At 44.8% G+C, this 16694-nt stretch overlaps 1 protein-coding gene across 2 annotated transcripts in view; it reads left to right on the plus strand.

Annotated features, from left to right (window-relative positions):
• Positions 1–16694, plus strand: part of PDZRN3 (PDZ domain containing ring finger 3) — a 339591-nt gene that overhangs the window by 41255 nt on the left and 281642 nt on the right. For both annotated transcript variants that reach the window (XM_077451823.1, XM_077451824.1), the window contains one exon: positions 13429–13536. In XM_077451823.1, coding sequence (XP_077307949.1) covers positions 13429–13536 — 108 coding nt within the window. The remainder of the gene's footprint in view (positions 1–13428; positions 13537–16694) is intronic.

Consider the following 16694-nt stretch of genomic DNA (forward strand, 5'->3'; position numbering starts at 1 on the left):
CCTCCCTCCTGCAGAGTGCAACCACAGCAAGCAGCTTGCTATGAGGGCACCAGAGCCGAGCCGCTGCTCTGTGTGTCCATTCAGACACGAAGCCGTGGCTCACCCCCAACCCCTCTCACTTTTTATTGGATCATAGAGTTTGATTGACAGCAGCAGGAGCCAATCGCGCCTGCTGCTGTGTCTCAGCCAATCAAGAGGGAGAGTTCTAGACAGCCGAAGCTCTTGTGCAAAATATCTGGATTGAGATGGGGCTCAGGTAAGTATTAGCGGGGTTAGGGGGGGGGGGGCTGCTGCACACAGAAGGTTTTTTATCATAATGCATAGAATGCATTAGAATAAAAAAAAAATCTACGTTTAGAACCACTTTAAAGTGTAAGTTCACCTTTACAGAAAACCTGTAAGGTGAACTTACACTGGAACCCATCCTCCACGGTACTGCTGTCCCGGAGTCACCCGTGATCCCCCGCTTTCAGACACCGTGATGTCGCTACACCAGGTCGGGATTTAAAATCCCTGCGGCTAAATCTCCTATTCATTCCTCTGTGTGTGTGTACACATAGGAGGCATTTTAATTGGTCAGCACCATCATATTGAGGGCACTGACCAATCAGAATCTGCTTAGCCCATCCTGTCAGCGCTGGAGGAGAGGAGAAAAAGCCAGGAGGATAACCTTTAAAGTAGAACTATTGGCAACATTTTGTTTTTTGGATAGAGTAAGGAAGGGTTTTTTGCTCTGTCAGTTTTTTTTTTTTTTTTTGCCATCTGTGTCCCACTGGGGAGATTTAGCTTCACTTCCTGTCCCATAGCCAAAACAGGAGGTGAGCTGAAATTGCTGCAAATTAAGGGAATCCCCTTTAGAGCCCCCCCAGGTCACCAGAACTAGTGTCCCCATTGGAAGATTTCCCCCTCTATTACTTTTCTGGGGACAACCCAAAATTGGAGCTTTTCTTTTACTTTCACTTTTGGTGATACAGATAAAACAGGACAAATAGAGAGGTGAATCTCCCTAATGGGGGTACAGACAGCATACACAAAACCTGATAGGTAATCCAATCCCTCTCCACTCTGTTCAAAGCAACAAAATGTTTTGCCTTTTTTTATACTCAGGGCTTTTTTTCAGCTGGAAGTTGGTGGAACTCAGTTCCACCACCTCTGGCTCGGGCCCTTTGCCATGCTGCCCAACTTTTTGTGATGGAAATGAGGGACACCCATCAGCAAAAGTATGCAGGCATAGGACACACCTCTTGCCACGCCCCCTTAAAGGAGAATTGTACAAAAAAAAAAAAGATTGGTTAAACCCACAAGTGCTTTTTTTTTTACCATTACTATTCCTTCATATTGGCTTTTGGAATTTAAAAATGCAGCAATTTAGAAATCAGATGAAAGGTTTAGCACTGGAAGGTTTAGCAGGTTTAGCACTGAAAAACAGTGCTATGTATATAAAAAGTGTATTTTATATACATCTATATAGATCAGACCAAAATGAGGGACAAATGAGGAGGAATGAGGGACAAAGGGACATTGCTCCAAATCAGACAGTCCCTCGAAATCAGTTGGGAGGTATGCCTTTGCTCACTATCACTTGTAATCACAGAAGTCCGGCTTCTGTGTTTACAAGTGACAGCTTGTCTCCCAACGACTCCCACAGATCTGATCTCCTACGTGGCTCCCACTGAGTGCAATACGGGGACAAGGGAAATGCAGGTGCCTTGGGTGCAGTGCAGATCCTGACCCCCTCCCCCCCCCACTGGATGATCTCTCTGCAAGTGAGAGAGGCAGAGCCACCTACAATGTCTAGGGAGGTACTAGAGCCGGCTGGGTGTTTCAGCGTAATACAGCAAGACAAGATATGTGGAAGATGGTGGAGCTTTTAAAGCGGAGGTCCACCCTAAAGTGGACCTTCCGCTCATCGGAACCCTCCCCCCCTCCGGCGCCACAATTGGCACCTTTCAGGGGGGAGGGGGGTGCAGATACCTGTACAGTACAGGTATCTGCACCCACTTCCGGGATAGCTCTCTGCGGAAAGGGGCGTAGATTACGCCCCTTTCCGCAAGTGCCCGCCCCTTTCCGCAAGTGCCCCGCTGCCTGCTGGGAAACACACAGATCCCAGAGGCAGCGGGGACCGTCCTTATTGCACAGCGCGACTCGCGCATGCGCAGTAGGGAACCGGGAAATGAAGCCGAAAGGCTCCATTTCCTGATTCCCATACCCAAGATGGCGGCGGCAGCACTCGAGAGACGATCTAGAGATCGGCTTCGGGTGCCGACATCACGGGCGCGCTGGACAGGTAAGTATCACTATTTTAAAAGTCAGCAGCTGCAGTATTTGTAGCTGCTGGCTTTAAAAAAAAAAAAAAAACGCGGAGTCCCGGTGGACTCCCGCTTTAAGCAGGAAGGGTAAAGATGGGTGTGGTGGTGGTGGTGGTGGGGAGGGTTACATGCAGAGGTCAGAGCTGAAGAGGGGTGAAAGTGAGATATGGATTGGGAATGCAGAGGTAAGCAGCTGTGGAAGAAGACTGAACTCTGCACTCTGTGTGTCGCGCACCCCTGAACTCTGCACATAGCACACCCCCGAACTCTGCGATCTGTACATAATGCACCCCTGGTATTTAATGCCCCATTAAGACCCTTGTGTGTGTGTGTGGGGGGGGGGGTTAAGTTCCTGCACCTATTTACTGAGAAAAAAAGCCTCAGTTATACTCCCTGGAAAGAAGACCGACTCCAGAAATATATCCATCAATACCAAACTTTGGTTTAATTGGTCCAGCGCTGTCACACACACACATAATATAATAAGTGGGATCTTCGTTAGTATTGTCAACATAATGACAACTACAATATAAATCTATACTATAACAGTACACAACCAATATTTAATAGATTATTTAACTTGTAGTTATATTATAGCCCTGATGAAGGTTGCATAGTACCCCCGAAATGTGTTGACTGTATCTTATGTGAACAAAGCTTATAATCAAAAAATTATTCCAGACTGTAAAAATAGTGTTGGCTCTTCTCTCTATAAATGTTTTCCATATTTTGTGACTTTTTAATAATCATCACCCTTTAGGGCAATTGTAAAAAGAAAAAGACAGATGTCAGATGTCTACCTCTCCCCTGTGAATCTTCCACCTCAAACTGCCTTTGGCGCGGTCACATGACCAGTCAGCGCCGTTCCTGAACACTGATTTCCCCTTCAGCAGAGTCTGTGTAATGAGCGGAGGGGTTCCATACAAGTACAATTATAAGAGAAAGGAAGGACTTTGACGCGTATATTTGACTTTTCGTTGTTCTCCTGAGGGCAATGATAATTAAAAATAAGGCTTTTGATCTGACAGTCCAGGTTGCCTTTTACACACATTTCACAAACGTATAATTGGATCATCTATTAGTACAAATGTCAGATTTCAAATTTAAAAACTAGACGTCGGCTGCATGTCCCTTGTAATTATGGCTTTACAGCATCAGTTTTCATTTCTATTCTGTTATTAAATCCATCATTTCTTCAAATAGAAAAGCTGTTCACTAAAGCAGAGTCGCCCTTTAATGCCATCATCGGATGATCTGAGATTGTGTTTCGATGTTCCAATCATATCTAATGCCGCGTACACACGAGCGAACTGTATGACGTACTTAGTCCGTTGAAACACATTTCAACGGACAATCCGCTCGTGTGTGGGCTTCAGCGGACTTTTTCAGCGTGCAGTCCGGAGTACTAAGAATTTCGGTTTGCACAACAATCTGCCCACCGTACTCGCATTTCGGCGGACAATCCGGCCGTGTGTATGCCAGTCCCCCGTACTTTTGAAATGAGCGGACTTTTCCCACCCGGAGAAAAGTCCGCTCATTTCGAGTGGGTCTCCAGGTAGGCGGGGCCCGCGAAGGAGACGTCGCTGGCCCCGCCGCCTGGTATGGACTTAAAGGGGAACCCCCAACGACGAAAAAAATCGGCGTGGGGGTCCCCCCCAAGTCCACAACAGACCCTTGTCCGAGCACGCTACCCGGCCGGCCAGGAAAGGGGGGCGAGCGAGCGCCCCCCCTCCTGAGCCGTACCAGGCCGCGTGCCCTCAACATGGGGGGTGCCTTGGGGAAGGGGGGGGCCGTGCGGCCCCCCCACCCCAAAGCACCTTGTCCCCATGTTGATGAGGACAAGGGCCTCTTCCCGACAACCCTGGCCGTTGGTTGTCGGGGTCTGCGGGCGGAATCCGGGAGCCCCCTTTAATAAGGGGCCCCCGGATACCGGCCCCCCACCCAATGTGAATGAGTATGAGGTACAATGTACCCCTACCCATTCACCTGTAAAATAAAAGTACAAAAAAAACACAACACACGAGATAAAATACTTTATTGCACAGCTCCGGGGGTCTTCCGTCTTCGGGAGTCTTCTCGCCGGACTCCTCCGCTATCTTCTTGTAGCTCTTTTGCTAGCGGAGGAGTCCGGCTTTCTTCCTCGCCGCCGGCCTCTTCTCCCGACTTCAGGGGTCTTGTCCCCCTCTTCGGTTCTTCTGCCGGGCCACCGCGCCTTCTTATAGCTCTTTTACAGGCGGTGGCCCGGTCTTCTGTCGCCGCTGCCGCCAGACTCTCCCACCTCAGCTGTAGTTCTCTGCAGTTCAACCAGAGTGATCATGGGCCTCTTGGCTGCATCTCTGATCAGTCTTCTCCTTGTCTGAGCTGAAAGTTTAGAGGGACGGCCAGGTCTTGGTAGATTTGCAGTGGTCTGATACTCCTTCCATTTCAAAATGATCGCTTGCACAGTGCTCCTTGGGATGTTTAAAGCTTGGGAAATCTTTTTGTATCCAAATCCGGCTTTTAACTTCTCCACAACAGTATTACGGACCTGCCTGGTGTGTTCCTTGGTCTTCATGATGCTCTCTGCGCTTTCAACAGAACCCTGAGACTATCACAGAGCAGGTGCATTTATACAGAGACTTGATTACACACAGGTGGATTCTATTTATCACCATCAGTCATGTAGGACAACATTGGATCATTCAGAGATCCTCGCTGATCTTCTGGAGTGAGTTTGCTGCGCTGAAAGTAAAGGGGCCGAATAATTTTGCACGCACCACTTTTCAGTTTTTTATTTGCTAAAAAAGTTTAAAATATCCAATAGATTTCGTTCCACTTCACAATTGTGTCCCACTTGTTGGTGTTTCTTCACAAAAAATTAACATTTTATATCTTTAAGGTTGAAGCCTGAAATGTGGCAAAAGGTTGAAAGGTTCAAGGGGGCCGAATACTTTCGCAAGGCACTGTATAAATGTAAAATGTTCAATTAAATATACAGATCTATATGTCCGATATAGAAGAAGAGACCGGGGGGTGATTGGGGTCCAAAGAGGGACATGTGAGCTATGTGAACTATGCAGGGCAGTCAGTTATGTTAGGAGTGGGGGCAGACATGGATTCATAGGCTGCATAATTGTCATAGCTTCTTCTCTGGTATGAAACCTTGGAGAGGCTCTAATATCTAATGCCCCGTACGTATGATCAGAAATTCCGCCAGCAAAAGTCCGAAGAGCTTTTGGTCAGAAAATCCGACCTTGTGTATGCTCCATCAGACTTTTGCATGTTCCGAAGTACTGAACTTCATTTTCTTGGGTCGTTGTAGTGTTGTACGTCACCGCGTTCTTGACGGTCGAAAGAGAACTTTTGTGTGACCCGTGTGTAAGCAAGCCAAGCTTGAGCGGAATTCCATCGGAAAACCATCCAAGTTTTTTCTGATGGAATTTCTGATCGTTTGTATGGGGCATAATTCTTGGGAAGACTGATAGATAAACATCCTAATGCCGCATACACAGGATCGGAATTTTGGTTGGAAAAAGCTCTTATGGTTTTTCTGACGGAATTCCGACGGGACTCCGCTCAAGCTTGGCTTGCATACACACGGTCACACAAAAGTTCTCTGAACTTTCGACCGTCAAGAACGCGGTGACGTCCAACACTACGACGAGGCGAGAAAATGAAGTTTAATGCTTCTGAGCATGCGTCGAATTGTTTCCGAGCATGCGTAGGAATTTTGCACATCGGAATTTGTACAGATGATCGGAATTTCCGATTGAAGCTTTTTCCAACCGAAAATTTGAGAACATGCTCTCAATCTTTTGCTGGCCGAAATTCCGCCAGTGAAAGTCCGATGGAGCATGCACACGGTCGCATTTTCCGACCAAAAGCTCTCATCGGACTTTTGCTGATGGAATTTCCAATCGCGTGTACGGGGCATGAGGCTGGCCATACATGGTCGAATTTCGAAATAATTTTCTTTTGATTATCAGAAATTTTGTGCGTTTTGTGATCCGATGGCGCCACCATTGATTTTGAAATTTGGCCAACCAAACCTTCAATTTCACCTCCATGTTGCTACAGAAAATAATTTTCTTGGCTGGGAATCTTCTTTTCTTTTCCGGGAATTTTCTTTTCTTGCACATGCGCATTTCTTTTTCGATTACATTTCTAGCGCGATTCTCCCATCATTGATTAGATAATCCTTTGTTTTTCAACAAATTTCCAACATGTCCGATTACTTAAATTAGATGGCCACACGAAAATCAGCTGCTGCTGCAGCCCACTAATGGTGCGAAATGCAAACGAAAATTCTTAGATAAGATTTTCGAAAGAAAATTCTTTCGAAATTCGACCCGTGTATGACCAGCCTAAAAGTGATGATTTGATTGCAGTCACGACTTATTGATTTCTTTGTAGCTGAATACAGGATGTACATTAGTAGCTTTGCTGCTTTCATTGAGTGCTCATTCACAAGTGTTTGCTATGTTCAAATGATCAACAATATAACATGGAATAGGGAAATTGAAAGCGACCATTAGAGTGGCGTTGACTGTTGAGGTGGTTTCCATTTATATTTTTACTGTACTGTTACTGATTTGTTATTTTAAAGCAGTATTAAACTCTCAGCATTTTTTAGGTTATCACATTGAGCACAATAAATTAAACATTTCCCAATAAACTATTTGATAGATTTCTTACCGCTTGTTCATTTTTCTCTTGATATAAAAAGAAAAATAAAGAAATTATAAAAAAAAGAGTTCTTACCGCAGCACTTGCAGTTCACAACTTTCAATGCTGCTGGCTCCTGTTCCCTTAGTGCTGCTTCCCTGAACCCCTGGCCTTCACAGGAAAGAGTTAAAGCGGGAGTCTGCCGGGACTCCACATTTTTTTTTTTTTTTAAAAGCCAGCAGCTACAAATACTGCAGCTGCTGACTTTTAAAATAGTGACACTTACCTGTCCAGCGCGCCTGCAATGTCGGCACCCGAAGCCGATCTCTAGATCGTCTGTCGGGTGCTGCCGCCGCCATCTTGGGTATGGGAATCAGGAAATTGAGCCTTTAGGCTTCATTTCCCGGTTCCCTACTGCGCATGCGCGAGCCGCGCTGCGCAATAAGGACGGTCCCCGCTGCCTCTGGGATCTGTGTGTTTCCCAGCAGGCAGCGGGGCACTTGTGGAAAGGGGCGGGCACTTGCGGAAAGGGGCATAATCTACGCCCCTTTCCGCAGAGAGCTATCCCGGAAGTGGGTGCAGAATACCTGTACTGTACAGGTATCTGCACCCCCCTCCCCCCTGAAAGGTGCCAATTGTGGCGCAGGAGGGGGGGAGGGTTCCGATGAGCGGAAGGTCCACTTTAGGTTGGACCTCCGCTTTAAAGTGTTACTAAACCCACAACAGTAAAATCAGTCTGTATATGTAGTAAAGCATGCTTGTTATACTCACTGTGCATCCTAAGGGGTTAATCCTTTGCATTGTGTCTGATCCTCCCCTTCTTCCACTGTCCCCAACAGGGTTGGTTGCCAACCGCCAGTACATTTACTGACAGTTTGTAAAAATCTGTGATTTATTTTACAACTGCCAGTAAATATCAGGGGCTGATAATTTCATGCTGTGTTGACTTTTTAAGTGTAAATCAAACAAATTACTTTATTATTAGGTATTGTCAGTGTTTCCATATCATGTTTATACTGTTCAAATATTCATTATTATTGTTAGTTTTCAATAGGAGTTCTGTAATTTCTCAGGTTGGTAGTAAAAAAAAAAAGTGCTCCGCCAGTAAATTTACCATGTTTTGTTAGTAAAAAAAAGCTACGGGAGGTTGGCAACTCTGGTCCCCAATCTATCTCCTGATAGTACAGAGTCTTTGGAGTCACTCTGCCCATGCTCAGTTTGGTGTGTATTGCTAAAGAGCTTTTTTTTTTTTTTTTCTTGGAAGGGTGCATGTGTTTGGCACAGGACCAATCAGCACTGTCCAGACAGATGGTTCAGGGGTCCTGCAGCCTCATAATACAGTCAGAGTTTAATTAAAACCCCTCCTACAAGCTTTAACCAGACACTGATAGAAGTCACAAGACCGCTATATACTGCGGATGAGAAAAGATATTTAACGGTTTATATTTACTAAAATAATTGCATTTCCATGTTCTGTGTACTGTGGGAGACCCATGGGTGCTCTGTGGGAGACCCCTGGGTGCTCAACCTTTGGCCCCCCCAGCTGTTGCCGAACTACAATTCCCATCATTCTTCTGCCTTTGGGAGTCATGCTTGTAACTATCAGCTTTTCAAGGCCTAATGGGATTTGTAGTTCGGCAACAGCTAGAGGGCCACAGGTTGAGCACCCATGAGATAGAGTAAATGCAGGGTCCTGGGTTTAGTAACACTTTAACAGTGGACAGTGCAGTCTCCAGTCAATCTATCAGCTTAGAGAAGGGAGGAGTAGGGTAGTGCCTTGCCATCCTAGGCGATGGGGCTGTGTGTATTTGATGTACTTCATATTAGAGCTGCAACTAACGATTAATTTGTCTGTCGACTAATCTATCGATTATTTTTTCGATTAGTCAACGACTATCCGATTATTATTTTTTTTAAATAAATCTAGTGTTTTTTTTTTTTTTTGATTAGCTAATTAATCCTTTGGATAACCTGCAGAGTATGGGGCTGTATTGCAGAGTATGGGGCTGTGTATGGAGGAATGGCTGCTTCCATCCGACCTCTCCCCTCCACTGCACAGATCAGTACAGAGAGGGGAGAGAGAAACCGGCGTCATGTCATGACGCCGGTTTGTTTACAAGTGATCGCTCCGTCGGAGCGATCACATTGTAAACGCCTGGGTGTAGAAAGATGGCCATCGCTTCAGAGCTAGGCCGAAGCCGCGGCCTCTGCTAAGGCCGAGACCGCGGAGCGCTCCGCGGACCGCGGCATGTGCCGATCCGATCCGTGGCACCCCTAGGGACGGCGGCACGGAGGGGGAGAAGAGAGGGGGCAGCACGGAGGACAGCGGTAGATACTAAGCACTGTGACACATCAACGCCCTGCGCGCACGTCGACGTTTTTTTGTAGTCGACGTAATCGATTACGTCGACTCGCCGTGGCAGCTCTACTTCATATACGGAGATACAACCCTGCATGCAAGGATGGCTCCAAAAGACGTCACAGGAGAAAGGAGCCACCCTGAAACAGGAAATCTGGGGCATCGATCATGGCACCGTCTTAAACTGGAACATAAGCAAGGATTAAAAGATAAAGTAGAAGCTGCATACTCAGTAGAAGATTAAATTGGCTGCTGAAAGTGTTTGAAAAAGTAGAGGTCTAATAATATTATGTTTTTTATTTTAGAGTAGTAAAGGGCTGGAACCTCGGGGGCTGTCCCTACTGGGAGATTTACCTCTCTTGTTGTTCGATTGACCATTGTCACTGAGAGAGAAAGTGAAGGGCAATCCAAAGTTCTACAGTTGTCACCAGGAATAGAAGTGAGGGGAAATCTTGCATGGGGACACATGTCCTGGGCAGGATTTCCTCTCACTTATTGTGTCTCTGGGATAGAAATTGAAGACCAACCTCCTCAATGCTACACAGACAGACAGAAGAAAAAACAAGGATAGAAGTTTTGCTGCTTTTTGTTAACTATTGTTATATCTGTTTAAGTGCAAAAAATACCCATTAATCCTGACAGAAATCCTGTGAGCTTGTAAGGTAATATGCTCTCTGCTGACTGTTATCTGTTAGCATTGTTCCCGGTTCTCTGTGTGGACTACAGAACATTTCCCCCCATTTTATGTAGATCATGAAGGGAAGATGTTCTGTAGTTCTAGCACGCTTTGGGGTTGATTTACTAAAACTGGAGAGTGCCAAATCTGGTGTAGCTGTGCATGGTAGCCAATCAGCTTCTGACTTCAGCTTGTTCAAGTGGAAGTAAACCCACTTTTTTAACTTTTACCTACAGGAAAGCCTATAATAAGGCTTACCTGTAGGTAAAAAAAATATCTCCTAAACCTGTACGGTTTAGGAGATATTCCCCTCGGTATGCGCCGCTGACTGCAGCGGCGCATGCGCACAAGGGGGTTCTCTCCGCGAAAATCCGGCAGCGCTCGTCCGGCCGGATTTAAATCTCCCGCGCGCATGCGCGGGAGTGACGATATCGCGGCTCCGGCCACTCACAGCGCCGGAGCCGCGATACCCGGAAGAGACGCCGAGGGAGCATGTCGGCTTCCTCGGCGTGGATCGGGCGAGATGTCGGGGCCTCGTTCTAAGGTAAGTATTTCATAATGAGCTAGTATGCGGTGCATACTAGCTCATTATGCCTTTTGCTTTGCAGGTTTAAAAAAAAAAAAAAAAAAAATGCGGGTTTACTACCGCTTTCAGTTAAGCTTTGACAAAAAATTTGGAAGCTGATTGCTTTCTATGTAGAGCTGCACTCTCACTCTCCGGATTTAGTCAATCAACCCTTTCTGTCCTATAATGATATCATTGTGGATTAGACTCCCTCAAGAACTACTTATGGCCAGTTCAGTAGATTGTTTAAAAAAAAAAAAATAGCTGGTTGCATTCTTAAATGCACAAAATATCAAAGGGTATTAACAGCTATAGGTAATAAGACCAGAAATTGTCTGGGGGATCAGGAAGGATTTTTTTTACCCCCGTCTGAGAAAATTGGACCATGCTTCTTTGGGGTTTTTTCCTTCCTCTGGATCAACTGGATGTAGAATTGTGTATTTGGAGAATTTCTATTTATTTTTGTCTCTTGGTTGAACTAGATCAGGGGTCTTCAAACTACATCCTGCGAGCCACATCTGGCCACAGATTTTATCTAGTCCTCAGCAAATGCCCATAAAAATACCCTGGCTAAGTGGCAGTGGATGAGCCAGTCTGTGCATCATAATACGCAGACTGGCACATCTATTGCCAGCCAACCATCCATGACCCTTCCCCATTCCTCCAGGTGGGCCCTCCTGAATTTAAGGGCAGAATCTGATGGGCACCCATGGATATAAGAAGACTTTGATGGACAATCAAAAGGGGGTTTTATTATAAAACTAATTTATTTTTATTTTTTTGCCCCACAAATATTTGTAAAATCCACAATGTGGCCCATGTACTGAAACGTTTGGAGACCCCTAAACTAGATGGACTTGTGTCTTCTTTCAACCTAACTATGTAATTGACAACACTGCCCTTCCATAGCTACAGTGCATTGCGTTTTAATTTTAACTATAGGGCAAGAAGTATGTCAATTACAGGGTATAAATATAGGATAAAAAGCCTAAAGAAAGTAAAGTAATGCAGCCACCACATCTAAGGAGATTGGTAAGCAGCTGTATATTACACTTCTGTTCTTGGGTTTAGGATAGTGCCCAAGTGGGTATCTGAGCCATAGCTTGGAGGCCATAAAGAAGGACAGACTGGACAGCGGCAAACTCTTCATTTCCCAGCCTGAGTACAACCAATAGGTGATGGTTCTGAGATCAGAGACCTCACTGGTTCACATACTTTCCCCAATTGCTCATGTTTTGTATTGCATTTGTTGAAACTGAAATTAAAAATTAGAAACGGTTTTGGAGTTTTGGATAGAGAATGTATAGTACCTTTGTTGGATAATTGTAATGTCCCCATTGGGAATATCTGACTTAAAAAGTGAAGCAAATCACCCCAATGGGGACACCGATAAAACCCTGGCACACAATCAAACCCTTCCACACTCTGTCAAAAACTATATAAAATATTTTTGGTTAGTAGCACAGTAAAGCCTTTTTAGAACAGAAGATATTCACGTCTTATTCCATCTCATTTCCCAAAAATAAGAAGATTATTCCTAATTGTAGGGCAGTGATCGGAGCCATGCAACATTTAGAACTACTTGTTTATAGTGTAGGTATAGCCCAATTGTTTCTATCAAACTGCATACAGCTGTCTTAAGGTTTTTTGCCATTATCAATGCAGTGTATGGAACTCATGACTTCTGTGGAATAGGGCAGGGGTGCTTAACCTTTTGAAGAGCGGGGGCCACTTAAGTGATTTGGTATCTGGTAGCGGGCCACAGCGAACTATGGGGTTTTACCCCCCCAAACCACAAATGTAAATGAGCCCTTATGGTCTTGAGCCCCCTATAAGGCTGCTTTCACTTTGATGGGCTGCAGTTTGCCTGCCCTGCGGGTGCAACACAGTGCACTGCACTTTGCCATAGACTTATTTTACATCTTGCGGGTGTGGTGCATATTTGAAAAGCGTACTAAAACTCCTCCATTCAGGAGTTTTGGTGCCCTTTCAGAAAGCGCACCAACTCCACAGAATATAATAGAAGTCAATGCAGCTATCCCGCAGGAATGCTGCAGGTGCACTGTGCTGTACCTGCAAATCAGTGCGAAAGCAACTATATAGTTGTTAACCCTTTTATATAAGTGCTAATATGCCCATTGTAAAAGCTATTGTGCCCAATGTATGTGCTGTTTAATAAACTGACCTTCTTTTCCTCTCGCAGCTGCTGCAGCCATAGCTGTCCAGGTAAGGACTAGAGGTGGGGTGCACTTAGTATCACTCCGCCTGGGACAGGAGCTGGCGCTACAGAGGTAGCCTCTGCCTATGTAGCTCCTGCTCCCTCTAAGGCCACCTGTTCCCTCCGCTGCTGGCGCCGGCTCACTGCACTCTGATGGTCTGGAATTGGCAAACTTAGATTTTAATCAACGGATTGCTGACCGACCCCCAGGCATGCACTTCCCTGGATTAAGGCCACGGCCCACATCAGGGGGCCACAGGTTGAACATCCTTGGAGTAGGGCTTAGGACCGAAAAGACAGTATAACAATACAGGTTATGGTGGGCAGGTACTAAAGAAATCGAAAGCCCCCCAACCTAATCAGTGTATAGCACAGTAAGGCTTCTTAGAAGGTATCCAGATGTCTCATCCCATCACATATACAATGGCTTCTATGGAGTAGAGCTTGGGACGCAATGAGACAAAATACCCCATACAGGATACGTTGAGAGTGTACAAAAACAATCAAAAAGCTTTCAAACCAAATCAATGCGTAGCACAGTAAAGCCTTCTTATAGCTGAAGGTACTCCTTAATACATCAATAGATTATTTTATAATTTTACCATTAAAAAAATCCAAGCAACTTCTTCTTGTTTACACATTATGTTCTTCTTTCAGGACAATCAGGAAGGGCCCTCCAGCGAAGGAATTTTCGTGTCCAAGATAGTTGACAGCGGCCCAGCTGCCAAAGAAGGCGGTCTTCAGATTCATGACAGGATTATCGAGGTATGTGAAATCTGTCTGGTTAAAGTTCCATGTCAAAACTGATGAAAGGTCCGTGACCTCTCTGCTAAAGGAAAGCAGTATTAGATGTTGAGTATCTTCAGGAAGTGAAGTCCATCAAATGCTGATGGAATGGAGTCACAGATGACCTTTGTGTCCTGAAGCGCATCTTCTATATTTAGGTACACGGCTGCATATTGCTACATGTCTTGACTTATCGGGAACACGGCGATCTTTTTACATTCTGTGTTTGTGGCTAACCACACAATTGAGGCAATATGTGATATGTTATCATGAGTTAAAACCTGGACCTTTTTCTTTTGCCAGCCAAGACTCTGAAAAGCAAAGGTGGCTGAGATTCCGAAAAGCAAAAGTAGCTGAAGGAAGATCTGTCCTGGTCACCCAATTGGATTTTTCTCTCGAAGGAGAACCATACAGGGCTTCCATTGCAGACCTCCTCCTGGAAATTCTAATTGCTTGGCTTTAATACTTCACTGACTGGGAACATGTATGCAGATTAGTAAAAGAGAGTGAACACAAGGAGCCTGGTCTGTATACTTGCTCCAAGGCCTTGTCTTTGAAACTACTTAAGTCATTGGATTAGCATGAAAGTCAAGAAACCTGTAGTTTCAGTGTAATTGAATGAGAAGAATACTGCCAAAATACTCAATTTGTTTTGGATACAAGTTGTAAGGCTTAACTTGTACTTTCAAAGACAGAGGTCAGCAATGGCAGCTTCCATATTTACCTGTTCAAGGCCTTTAGGGCATATTTATATTGTGAACTCTAAGGGCTGGTTTACACCAATCTAATGTGGTCAGAAAAAGATGGGCTATGAGGGTCCAAGCAGCTTTATAGTTGAAAATGTTGGAATCAATAATTTTTTATGTTACTTGCAGCAATCCTAATTTCCAGTGCAGTACGGGAGTCTAAAAGTAAAATTCTGATTACTGTGTTCAATAGAAAAATGTCCTTTTTAAAGCGACTCTGTAGCTAGGATCGAACAATTAAGGCAGAGCCACCTGATAAAAGGTGTTCTCCAGATAATAGTGAGTCGATTATTTTCTCTGTTGCGGAGCTATGGGCACCACTGCTGTCCGACTCTTCCAGGTGATTCGGATAGTATGCCCCTCGGCTGCATGCGGTCGTTACTCCTGCCAAATGCTCTGTCACTACTTTAATGACGTAGGTAGAACGAACCTCAAACTACTATAAGGGAAATGTTGTCTGGAAGAGAGAAAAGATTGGTGTTACTGCTGGCCAACCAAGTAAATATGCAACATCAACTTTTTCTTTTTGTTTTTATCCTAGAGATGGGGTTGCTTTAAAGAGGACCTGTCAAGTATTAAAATAATCACATGACAAGTACAAAATTGACAGTCTGACAACCAAACTGTGTGTATGTTCTGGCACAGTGAAGATGAATATCTTCAGCTTCTCTTTCTTTGTAACCAGTATGCAACCTTAGAGACAGCGAAGGGCAGTTTCAATCTATGGCTTCCTGCACATGTCTTTTCTTTTGTGACATATTCCTTTTAAAGTTTCAATTATAAGGCCTAGAGTTTTTGTCTGTTCATTGCTTTGCAATTACTTGATTGCTGCTTTGGCATACACACAGCATGGCTATAACCACGGTCCCTACGTGACGGGTACTCTGGCAGGAGCTGCTGAAGCACCAAAGAAGTTTGCTCATCCCGGAATGAAGCTGTCAGTCTGTCTTGCCATGTGCCCTCTGAACTGTGAATATTGGTGTAGCCTTGTGTATTGTTTTTGTTAAGGATTCTTCTGTGAGTGTCTTTTATCTGGTTGTAAAAGTTTGGTGTTTTGATGGATTAGCTTCCAGCGTGTCCCGTGTTCGAAATTACGTGCAAATAGAATTAAAATAGTTGTCCCATGATGATGATGAATGGGATTGGGAAAGACTAAAATCTTGCTTTGAAGCTGAACTCGAGATAGGCAAGTAAATACACACAATTGGTAATCTGTTCAGCTAGTTTTGTGGCCCTAGGTACAGCCTACAAGACAGCACACTCAAGTCGATAACCTTACTTTTCTTCACCTTAGGTGAAATGAACCTATGGATTCGTTTTTCATTCAAACTTAGCTACTGATCTAGAGGGAGCATGTTGATTCACTTTTAGTGGGTGTGGGGTCCCCAAAACTCATGTCCTTTTTTTATGTATATAATTACCTATAGCTTGTGCAGTTGGCCTATGGCTTGCCTCCTGCAGGTCCCTGTCCCTTCCTGTTGAGCACCAAATACAATGTGTGTCCTCACTGGCCTATTGAGAAGCAGAGGGCCTGGAAAAAATGGGTCATCAGTTGACCCTAGAAATTGAGGTTGAGATTAAAGCGGGAGTAAACCCGCAGATGTTTTTTTTGTTTTTTTTCTACCTGCAATGGAAAAGGCATAATGAGCTAGTATGCACCGCATACTAGCTCATTATAAAAAAACTTACCTTAGAACGAGGCCTCGACATCTGGTCCGATCCACGCCGAGAGAGCTGACATGCTCCCTCTGCGTTTCTTCCGGGTATCGCGGCTCCGACACTGTGAGTGGCCGGAGCCGTGATATTGTCACTCCCGCGCATGCGCACGGGAAATTTCATCCCGGTCCGGCCACTGCCGGGCTGTCAGCCGAGAATCCCCTTGTGGGCATGCGCCGCTGCAGTCAGCGGCGCATACCGAGGGGAATATCTCCTAAACTGTACAGGTTTAGGAGATATTTTTTTTACCTACAGGTAAGCCCTTATTATAGGCTTTCCTGTAGGTAAAAAAAATGAGTATACAACCACTTTAACCCAGGATGCAAGCAGATGCCTACTCTAAAGACATAGGGCTACACCAAAAGTTAAGGTGAGATCACAGTTTCAATATCAAGCATATTCCTGAGCAAAATAAAACATAAATACTGTATATTCAGTACATCTCTGCAATACATGCACCTTTCTTACTCTTTCATTACTGTTAAAAATACTGCAAGTGTGGGGAACGACAATCAGTGGGGTCCTACCCCTATGTAAACTCACTTATTCCACCCAGGACCTTCCCCAAAGATCAATAAAATATAGGCATAATGGATTGACGCACAGGGACTAACTATCTAGTTTTGCTTGTAATACTGGTCTCTTTTGCCAGTTGTCTAAAGTTATGTTTTAGGG

The sequence above is a fragment of the Lithobates pipiens genome, unplaced genomic scaffold (assembly GCF_037356315.1).
Source record: "Lithobates pipiens isolate NorthernLeopardFrog02 unplaced genomic scaffold, aLitPip1_a1.2 Scaffold_23, whole genome shotgun sequence".
NCBI classification, from domain to species: domain Eukaryota; kingdom Metazoa; phylum Chordata; class Amphibia; order Anura; family Ranidae; genus Lithobates; species Lithobates pipiens.